Source organism: Centruroides sculpturatus, unplaced genomic scaffold (genome assembly GCF_000671375.1).
Source record: "Centruroides sculpturatus isolate CEXI.00-Female unplaced genomic scaffold, Cexi_2.0 scaffold1049, whole genome shotgun sequence".
Taxonomy (NCBI): Eukaryota; Metazoa; Arthropoda; class Arachnida; order Scorpiones; family Buthidae; genus Centruroides; species Centruroides sculpturatus.
Window position 1 is genome coordinate 161796 of NW_019385368.1, and position 12103 is coordinate 173898.

General features: G+C 30.8%; 1 protein-coding gene across 1 annotated transcript in view; it reads left to right on the forward strand.

The window, feature by feature from the left end:
- Positions 1-12103, forward strand: part of LOC111638213 (cytochrome P450 4c3-like) — a 31241-nt gene that overhangs the window by 8431 nt on the left and 10707 nt on the right. The window contains exons 3-7 of the mRNA XM_023383880.1: positions 3673-3863; positions 4451-4520; positions 6530-6656; positions 6723-6920; positions 6991-7164. Of these exons, the coding sequence (XP_023239648.1) occupies positions 3673-3863; positions 4451-4520; positions 6530-6656; positions 6723-6920; positions 6991-7164 (760 nt within the window). The remainder of the gene's footprint in view (positions 1-3672; positions 3864-4450; positions 4521-6529; positions 6657-6722; positions 6921-6990; positions 7165-12103) is intronic.

Genomic DNA, 12103 nt, shown 5'->3' on the forward strand with positions numbered 1-12103 from the left:
TTCTGACGTATTTACCTTTCTCCAGGTCAAAGATTCGCCATGATGGAGATGAAGACAGTTTTAGCGAATGTTCTTCGACATTTTCGAGTGAAGTCTCTAGACCACAGAGATAAGATTTTCGAATCTGCTGACGTCATTCTTCGTCCGAAATTCGGTATAAGAATGATTGTCGAAAAACGATAAAAGAAAAAAATAGTTTCTTTCAGAAAGTATAAAATCTATAAATAACGAAACAATTGTTCATAGTACAATGTTTCATGTATTCCAGATTCTTATCTATATGATAATCCGCGCTTCAAAAGTGTAGACATGATCAACCTGTCCAGAAAAGGTCAATGTTAGATAAAAGAAATAGACGGCGACCTGCAAACGTTGACACATACGTCTGATTTCTTTCAGCTCTTTTCTTTTCTATATTTTTAAAACGTTTTTATACTACGTTTGTCAGAAACAATTGAACTTTTTCGCAATTTATATTACTGTGATTTATTACGTGTGAACGGTGAATGTCGTCTTCCATCTTTGTCATCTGACATAGACCCTTTCCGTTTAGATTGATTAATATCACTGCGTCGAAGATAATATACTAAATTTCAGTAATAAAATCTTTAAAATTTTATTTTTAAAGCGTTTAGTGTAATTATTATCCTTACAACAGAGCAGTCGAAATGCTTTTCACGAATTTTGTACTCGGATTTAATTTTATATTTTACACCTTCCAAAAGTTTCGAAATATTTAACACCTGAAATGTATAAAAATTTTTTACCTTATAAAAGGCATTTAAAAGTCTTTTGTAAACGTAGCGCATTGACACGTTGTGAGCCACTAAACTAGTTTCAATACAAAAGTCAAGCAGTAGTAACACATCTGCAACACGAACGTAATGCAGACGAATTCTTCAGACATAATTTGCAGAAATATATAGTTATTACGAGCAATTATTATTTTGTGACATCGTCACACTGCCGGGTTGAAATTTTTAATCATATTTTAAATTTACTTATCGTAAAATATATCATAATTTAATCGTGTATCTTTCTGTACATCATGCTATTCCTGTGAGTGTGATGCCAGTCATCTGTCTAACTCCTTTTAGAGGAAATATTTGAATCAAATTATTATACTTTCCGTTACAAACCGAAAGTTAATATATAGTTAATGGAGGCCTCCTTCCTTTTTGCTGTGTATTTCTTCTCTCCATTATCATTTATTTAGCTCCATTCTGGAGAATAAGGAGGAACAATAATCAGAGTAATAAAGAAACATTCATTTACACACAAACAAACGCACGACAATGGAAATTTATAAATCTGCAATCTCTTTCAAAGTGCACCTAAATACATGATTTAAGTGAAAAATTTTTCATGGACATTTGATTCTGAACGAGCAATGATTTATTGTGTTTTGCTAATTCTGTTTGCCATCTTTACAATGTCGGAAAACTTCATTGAATTTTTTTATACCTGTTCGTTTACAACAATTGATTGAATGCATCTAATTTTCTTACTATTAAAGATTTCTTATAATTTACTCTCAAGTTTTATGTAATATTATGCACTTCATTATTCCAGAAGAGGAGACATCAGGAAAATTGTGTAAACATTCCTGGCAAAAATGTTTAAATTGTGTCTTTATTTATTTGGGTTAAATTGTGTTAAATTAAGAAAATGAAGTATTTTTCCACACTTCAAAGCGATCGTCAAATCGCCTTCGTTACACAACTTTGTCGAAACAAACGCTGTTGTCTTATCCACGGGAGATTTGTGATAAAAAACGTGTAATTTTTAACAACGAGTAACTGAAAAAACAGTGTTACACCTACTCGATAAGTACAAAACAGACAGATCACTGTTTCGCTTTTATAAGTGTCTTAAATTATAAATGAAATTATAAATGGATCAATGTGGAATATACTTTCTATCGCTTGAAGTGAATTGCAGATCGCCTTCGGAACAGGACATTCAGACGAGATTTTCATAGTTGAAAAAATAAATAATATNATTCCTGGCAAAAATGTTTAAATTGCGCCTTTATTTATTTGGGTTAAATTGTGTTAAATTAAGAAAATGAAGTATTTTTCCACACTTCAAAGCGATCGTCAAATCGCCTTCGTTACACAACTTTGTCGAAACAAACGCTGTTGTCTTATCCACGGGAGATTTGTGATAAAAAACGTGTAATTTTTAACAACGAGTAACTGAAAAAACATTGTTACACCTACTCGATAAGTACAAAACAGACAGATCACTGTTTCGCTTTTATAAGTGTCTTAAATTATAAATGAAATTATAAATGGATCAATGTGGAATATACTTTCTATCGCTTGAAGTGAATTGCAGATCGCCTTCGGAACAGGACATTCAGACGAGATTTTCATAGTTGAAAAAAATAAATAATATCTACTATAAATGTCACTTTTCCTGTTGTTATTATAACAGAGACAACGTATGATAAAAAAAAATCCTTCAACGTAAGTTTTATATTTTTGTATTTAGGACAGCTTAGAACGTTGAGAAATTTCGTGAATTTTTCTCTATGTATGGATATGTGTGCAGATGGCTCACACATGCAATTTTAAACTTGCCCAAATAGTTGAAATATAATTAGATCAAATTAAACGACAGTCAATATAGAAAGTACAAGTAAAATACTTTAAGAGTTAGCAAAAATTTATTCGTTTTGTCACGCATGAATTTTATAAATTGTTTGGTCAAAACAAAATGAATCGTCATATTGTGGGATAATATAGGTGGGATCAGTTAATACCGCGTCAGGATGAAACTAAGGGAAGTTTGCATGTGGGCTGTGGCAGAGGAGGCAAATGATGACAAGTGTTTTAAAATGAAAGCCGTTTATTTGGTAACATTAATGCTTACATCGAACAATTAACAGTTCTACTTCCTTATAGAGCACCACTTGTTCGTAGAGGTTGAGAACTTCAAACGTGGTCCTATCCCCGGGTAGATGAGATGGGATTGCTGGGCGAAGCGTATGATCGGTGAGATGATGCTGCGGCGTTCTAGTTGATAGCGCAATACAATTTAATATTGCCGTCACGACTTTTAGCTTAATCCAGAGGAGACTGTCCTTCGACCTTAAATTTCCGATTTTTATAGGTTTTCTCCCGCTATCCGTATTTCAGATTGGCCTTTCGTCCCACTTCTCGCTTCCCGATTGGTCTCTCATTTGATTACAGGTGAAATCCGAGACCAATTCGGGTCACGGGAAAAGTCCGATTTGAGATGACTATTGACACCTTTTTGTCGATGATGCTCGGAGATTGTTGATAAAATTATAAGACTCGCGCTCATAATATAGTCCGTTGTTTGTGAATTCTGTCCAATTATACACGATTGTTTTTATATTCTTCGAAACTTTCCCCTTTTTCGAAATTGTTTTATTAGATTGACTATTTTCATGTATTTCGATTTTTAAAATGTTCTAACCGTTTTAAATTCGAATTTATTATTGCATATTGATTCGCCCATAGAACGATTGTAAACGTTCTAGAAAATTGATCAAATTGAAAATACAGTAGAACCTCGAAAACTCGACTCTCGATTACCCGGCNTTCTTCATCCGTGGCTGGGAACAGGTCTTCTAACAAGGTAAAACAATCATCAAATATTTCACATTAATACAAGTAATTTATTAGTTTACAATCGAAACAGTTCGAACGATAAGTGGAGACATCGTAGGAAATTGTTAACTCCGGCATTTCACTTTCGAATTCTCGAAAACTTTCAAAGAATTTTTAACGACCACTCAAACATCTTAATTGAAAAGTTGAAAAATAAAAAGCAAAATGAAGAGTTTCTTATTGACGAGCTAATCAGTCTGTGCACTTTGGATATTATTGGAGGTAAGAATTGATTAAACAATGTTTACTTGCAGGGAAAATTGCATTTTTATAAATCGTGAAAAAAAGATACGGTTAGAAAATGTGCTGAAAAATAAACGAGCAGTTGAGAGTGTGTTTTTTAAACTTGTCTCTTTATTACAACAATTTCGAAATGTAATTGTAAATTAAAAATTTTCTTTCATTTCGAAAATTTTTCTTTTTCTGTTTATTTTGCGAATAAGACAATCTGTTTTAATCGTACACATCGTGAGGTCAACCAGTCGGACCATAGCAGAAAAAAGAATAATGAGGCGCACGGCAGACAAATTCTGAATTAGAGCCAACGAAACTTCCGATTGCAAGTACGATTGCCATTGCGAAATTTTGTATCGATATGTTGACGCAATAATACATTGGAATGTGTCGTCTTCATAATCATGAAAGAAAGGAAAACGTTTATAATATGTTAATGGCTTTCTTTTTTTCAGTACTTTTTCAAATTGAGTCACAGTATGTTCGAAATTTCTTACAGTTAAAACAGACAACTTTACTAAGAAAAGTGACAAATTCAATATGTTATTTAATAAATATACTATTATTATTTACAGATTCAGCAATGGGCGTTCGATTCAACACTCAAGACAGATGTGGTACTGATTATGGAGTTGCCATTAATGAGTAAGTTGAAAAGAAATATTTATGACAAATCTGAATAGAACTTTTTTTTCAAAACTTGTATATCTCGGCAGATAAGACAACCTTCAGATAAGACAAGGTGTAAATTTTTGTCGAAGTTTTATACTTTTAACATATATCTGTTTTATAAGACGACCCCAAACTATCAACGGCCTATGAAAATACTGTAGTTTAGGTCAGCGATCATCATCTAAATAATGATAGTAAATTGTGTCTTATTTATGTCCTATTTTTAACTTTTCCAATGAACAAATTTTATTTTCTCGCATATGGCAGCAATGCCTTGCGATTGTTGCAAACATTCGCACTGATTCGGCATTAGAGTAATGATTTTGACTATTTACAAAAATCTGGTATGCGTTATTTTATTTTTTGGACATATATTCTCTCTACTAGCAAATAATTACGTCTGTTTTTTATAATGGTTTTAATTTATATAAATTTCAATCTATTTTGTTTTTTTTTTTTTTGTATCTTTTCCATAAGACGACCCTGAATGTTGGGGACCTTTTTTTATGTTCCTACTCTCTGTCGAAATATACTGTATTTATAACTTGTGTTTGAATAACTCTAAGGATTTTATAGCTATTTTTTAATTTTCATGTAATCACTATTTCTGTTTTTCTATCAATTATTGTACAATAACCTCAGCTTTTCCATTAGGAGTAGTCACAATTGCAACAGGTGACAATGGATCAAAGATGACAAAGACGACCTTGTACTCTTAATTGACTGTGAAAACTTTTCATAACATGTATAGAATTCTCCTCCAGACCACTTGTAGTTTCATGCTGTCACACAGTTTCTCATAAAATACAGCTTGCTTTATGTGCCCTGTGGTTCTAGGAAAGAAACGAAAGAGTTTCCATTTACGCATACAATGCAATCCTTACTGCCTCTCCCCTAAAGGAAAAATACACTAAATATCTTCTAAATAAGATTTTACATTCAACGGCGCAAATAAGCATATTAGTATAACAGTAACAAACTATTTGAATATAAGTTAGTTTTGCAATAAATAAAGAATAAATTATTTTTATTTATTGTCAGACTTTTATTATTAAGTATTTATTAGAGACCTTTCAATCGTCTAAACACACAAGAAATGAAGCCGGTTCCAAAAAGTTAAATCTTCTGACTACACTATAAAAATTCTTTGTGACTTTAGTGTAAGAAAAATAACATTTAGTTTACATAGATTAGACTAATAGAACCGTTCAATTTTTTAGTAGAGTTAACATTTCAAGCTTTGCCTCCTTCTCAATGGCTTTGCATAGCCCTCAATAAATTCATAACCTCAGCATCAATTCTGTCGGACATTACCGGAAGTGACTCAACTGCTGACGTTTATTTGAGAAAACAAATGCTGTCTGCCTCGATATCAGAAAATAAGGAAAATAACGAGAAGGAATGAAAATTTTGTACATTTCTCTAAATATTATAAATAAATAAATAATCTTAACATTACACTTTAATAACTAACACTGTTTATGTCATGTCTAACATAACTATACTGGTATATTAGAGTATTCTAATAATGTACTAACCTGATTTTAATTTATTCTGGTACATTCATCAGCAAATAAATTAAAATCGACATTGTAAATGCAAAATAGTTTTCAGGTGTCTCACAGTATTTGTTGGCATACTGAAAAATATGATTGCAGCATATTGACACCAACCAGAAGTTGCTTGAGATTTTGGAAACAGGTGCTGACAGGTAATGCGAATGCGCTAATATTTCAAATACGCCCTATAGAATTACCACAACTTTCGTTAAGATATACTTTTACTAAAGAAAATGAGTAAGAAAACAAAGTTCAGCTTTTAAAATCATTTATTTATCTTAATCTAACGAAAAATGTATTTTACGATGTTTAAAAAAATGATTTTGTTTTAATTAATAAATTTCAAAATATCTTTAACAATGTGAAATTTATTTCAGTTACTTGAAGTATTTATAATATACCACATTGTGTTTTATAATTCAGTATAACATCCGCAGTTATTCAATGGTTCACCAAGCCTTGGTATTGGTTTAGTCCTATTTTCAATCTCAGTCCATTAGGGAAAAAATTCTATAAAGATGTTGACACGATTCACGAATTCGACAGAAAGGCAAGTCCATTTGTATTTTATTCATAAACTATTTACGTTATTAAATAAAAAATGAAAACAATTCAGGTAATTAGAGAAAAGAAACAGAAAATAATCGAAGAACTGAAAGACAATCAAACAACCGAAAACTTTCAAGAAGAAAATGAAGTTACAGGAATAAAGAAGAGGCGAGCATTTCTGGATTTACTGCTTTATCATCATTTAACGGATAAAAGTCTCAACGAAGAAGATATCAGAGAAGAAGTTGATACATTCATGTTCGCAGTAAAATCAGTTTTATTTACGAACTTAAGAAAAAGATATTCGGGGTATATATGAATTGTCTTTTTGTTAGGGTTACGACACAAGCGCAATGGGTATTAGTTGGTCTCTTTATCTGCTCGGATTGCATCCCGATATACAAGAGAAAGTTTACCAGGAGCAGGAAGAAATTTTTGGTGAAAACACGAATAAATGTATTACGTCCGAAGACCTTAGAAAAATGAAGTATCTGGAATGTGTTGTCAAGGTAACAATTTACGTTTAAATGCCTAGTTGAAAGGTGAAATTTACACATTTAAATAATCAACAACCGTGAGGCATTTAATAGTGAGGGCTTAACCAAACCAGTGATGGGCACAAACGATCCGGAATCGAAGTAAAAAAGTTTGATAAACACAAAAATAACTACATAGGTATGGAAACGAAAAAAACCAAAATGCATTTGTCCCTCATCAGTTGATATTAACTAAAGGCTTTAGCACATTTAAAAATATACAAGGTAAAGGTAAACCTAAAACAATGCTTAAAGCTGTAGAATATAGAGGGAAGGAGGGTAGTATGGAATACCATATACATTTCTAAAAATAAATTTACTGGTTTTTGAATAAAAATCCCAAAATCATCATCAGTACGTTTCGTATCAAATTGTAATAAACTGTCATTCGTAAAAAATACTATTTATTTTGTTGTTATAAAAAATATATTTAACCCCTCAGTTCCTGATCAACTTTTAATTAATTATAATTAAGCATTAAAAATATTTAAACTGATAAAAAGGAAAGAAATGCGTTAATTTTGAAAAAAAAGCTTNGGTGCCGATACCGGTCAATGTCAAATACCTCTTTTGTCGCATTATTAGAATATTTCGAAGGACGCGACAGGGCTGTTGTAGATTTTAAACGTTTCTCACCATAGCTGTTAAAATCTAAATATATTAAACTTAATAGTCATTTGTTTTCTAACTAATTCGTTTTAGGACCAAGTGTCCACGGAAATTTCCAAAATATACAACTTTTCGGTCACTCTCGTTGAACTGGAAAAATTTCTGTTTAAATTACGTCTAATATTACTAAGAAATCAGTCCCCATTTTACTCGGCTAGAGATTGGGTCGGTTAAGCTTTTAAGTAATATTCCGGTTCTTTTGGCAGGGTTTTGTTTATGTCCCCAATTCCCTAATCGCTTAATTAATTATTTAACAAATTCTTAAGTAGAAGTAAGTCGAAAACCGGTTACTTTGTACTCAAATATTTGTAGTCTCGGGAAAAAAGTGGAAAGACAGTTTTACGACAACAGATACATAAATCGTAAATTTGATGAAAATAAATTCTAGAGCTTTTTCTGTACCTCGTGCATCTCTCTCATTCATTAAATTTAGTTGTAAATGATGCTGTCGAAGTAACAGTTAATTTTTTTAACATTGTACAAGAATTGTACACGTTTTTTTCGACATCCCCTTATAGATGGGACATACTAAATAGCAATATCACTGGTTTAACATTGAAATCCGTAAGTAATATAAGATGGGAGAGCGAAATAAAAATATCAAATATTTTAATGGGTGTTTTTTTAAACTCCTGTCAACTATACAGAACTATCATAAAAACATACCAGTAAATTCTTATCGGTTGGGTTAAGTTATAAATCTACTCGCGATTCATGTAATCGGGCGAGGGCGGCCAAATATCTAGCGGGCAGGCGGCTAACAGCCCAGAACCGGTCCTGGATAGAATTGGATTGGATACGTGTAGCATCTATCCAAGGTCCTAGGCTTCCACCAGCTACACCGAGTGAGGTTGGTGCTCTGTAAAGCGCATGCGCAAATCTGGCTTTTTGGATGCTGACAATAGTGCTCTTCCACTCCGCCACTAATATTCGAATATACAATAGCAATCTTATTTTTTGTTCACATGTAGTACAGAAATTTGTAATAAGATACATAAGGTGGTTACAAAAAATATTGTGCTCTTCCACTCCGCCACTAATATTCGAATATACAATAGCAATCTTATTTTTTGTTCACATGTAGTACAGAAATTTGTAATAAGATACATAAGGTGGTTACAAAAAATATTGTGCGATTATTTTCATATAATTAAAATTAATATGTATTTATTTTTTAGAAAATACAAGGGAAGGGCGCATCCACCGCTTCTAATGACGGCACGCCACTGCTAATCAACTCACACTTTATAGTAATTTCCTACGCTGATAACATCAAAATTTTATCCAATGATCCCTCATGCCTTCAGATTACTGTCAATTCTTTACGTTCTAATCTTGCCAGTTATAATCTAAAACTCAATATTCATAAAACTGTCATTATGTGTTTTTCTCTACTTCGCAATTCCTGCCACTCTTCCATATTTATTGATTTTTTTACAACTATGTCCAGTCTCATCATAATGTTGTTATCATATTTAATGAAAAATTAATATTCCATGATCTTATATTATTAAATCTCTTGCAATTAGACGTGGGTTTATCTGGCGTTTTTGCAAAAATATCTCTTTAAACATCGTATTCAGAAAATTTTCTTTACTAATTTTCAATCAATAGTAGTAGTAGTGGTTTGGGAAGCTTTGATCACAAAATTAAAATTACATAAAAATTTTTAAAATTGCAAATAAAAATTTGTTGAACAGAATTATTTCAGATCACAAAAGTAATTTTTCGATCACAAATCTTAATTTTATTGTAACAATAAGGCTGTATTATTAATAGTTATTAAATTTCAATTAAATTAATTTTATTTTAACAATAAGTATAATTATTAAAATGTTTTCATAACTTTGTATTAATATAGTTTATACTTTCTAATTATTATAAAATTAATTTGCAATAATTTTAGGTCAAAAATCTCTCGAATAAATATTTATAAAACTTTTCAATTCATTTTAGTTTTTATAAAATATCTTGAAACAATAATCATTTCAGATATAATAATTTCAGATCAAATAATATTTTTAGTATTTAGAAAACTTTTCAATTCATTTCATTTTTTTAGTTTTCATAAAATATCTTCTAAAAATAAGGCTGTATGAATTATTAAATGTTTTTATAAATTTGAATTAAATTAATTTTATTTTAACAATAAGATAAAGTTTAATATATTCTTTTTAATTATTATAAAATTAATTTGCAATAATAATTTTTACAATTTGTTCTAATATCCGAGTAAATTAAAACACGACAAGTTAAAATAATATTTTAACAATAAGACAAAATANGTATCTTTATAATACACGAAGATATCTTAAAATTTCAAAATAAAATTATTAATTATTAGTTAATTATTCCAAAATGTAAAAGATCACATACAAAAATGAATTCACAAGACTGTTTTGGTATAGATTTACCATATACTCTATTTTCCGTGTTGGTTTGATCTATAATTTTATAATCATATTAGTTAAAATCAAATTTCAATAATAGTTACATTTTTAAGAAAATCATTATCACTTATTAAATGTTCAAACCAATCAGAAGTAATTTGAAATTAACTTAATATTTAAACATACAAAAAGAGAAACAAAAATGATACAGTGGGTAATTAGTTAATGAACATAATCCGTTTTAAGACTTTGTTCATTATCCGAATTGTTCATTAACCGATTATCGATTTACCATAGGTTTTTATGAAAATTTGATTAATTCATACCGGAGACTTTAAAAAATAAAAAATATATACTTTTTTTACTATGTTTATTTATATGTAATAGTAAAAATACATATATATGCAGACTTGCATTTTTATTATTCATGTTTTTTATATTTTTGAGGGTTAAAGTATCTGTCCAATGTCGATTGCTTTTCTCTTTTCTTTAGGAATTTTCAAAAGTAATTAATAGTATTGTAATTGTAGAAATCCGCAACCCCATTAACCTTATTCTGGTTTGGATGCCACTTGGATGGATGATCGTTGTTCTGACATCCTCCCACTTCTTCAAAAGATCTTTAGTAGCAGATGTCGACATTGGTCCTCTTCCGTCTTCCTCTTTTTCAAAAGAAAACACATCTCGTTGAGTTTCTTTGTGTTCTTCATTTCAGAGTTCTTAGAGTTCTTCTGTCGTCAAATCAGTTTCAGGTTCCATTATGAACTCTAAAATGCTCTTTATTTCTCAGATATGATTTTCATTACTCTGTTAGCAGCTCGAGACTTCTCGATATATGTTTTATAGCTAAGATTGTGCCTACTGCAGGCCTGTTCGAGCCATATTGCCTAGCAATAATAGACATCTTGTGCCCACTTTCTACCTTAGCTATTATCTCTTACTTGGTTTCTACGGTGAGCACAGTTTCTGACACTCCTCTTTTTAGGCTCCATAATATTATCAGTTTTTTTTTAAATAAATAGTTCAGAAAAGCACTTACAAAAATTCATAAAACAGAAATCAACTAGCCCACGAAAAATTATTTAAATGCAAGGCCCAGATGTAATTCGAAATTTGGTATTAAAACGTTAACGAACATCCGATGGGAAAGTTAAACTTTCACCTTTCGTAAATAAACCCCGAAGCAAAACTTAACGAGTGCCCGTCCGACAGTCTCACAAGTACTATAAAAAATTATTGGTTAGAAAAGTTAACAAAAAGCTGGAATTACAAGGGAGAGTTTCGAAATTTGCAGGGATATTAATACTATCCGATCGGTACTGAGTTGAGCGTCGATGTTGACATTAGGGTTCCTCATTTCCCGGGAAATTTGCCTCCAGCGGGATTACGGGAAAAATAATTTCTTTTCCCGGGATCCCGGGAAATTCCGGGATGAGATAGTAAAATAGAATTTTATATGAATAAAAATGATCATACATGAATATCATAAATTTGAATAATTTAATTTATTTTCTAGTAAGTAACTAAAAGTGTAGTGCCAATCTCACCCATACGGACACGTTAGGCTCAATTAATTTAGGTTTTCCTACATTATAAGATGAAAGTAAAATAAAGCGTTTCATTGGGAGTTTTAATGATTACGAAGAAAATACTATTTTACTTCTAAAGATGAAATAAAAAATGAACTAAAGTGCGATGAGTGATATTTACTTTCAGTAAGTCTTCCTGTTCAATGATGCGCAAACACAATATATAGATATTACATGAACTAACAAGTAGAGACTTGTAAAACATAGGTAATAATATGCAGCAAGAAACCTCAAAATTTCTCTCTTAGGTGAGTCTTCAAGATG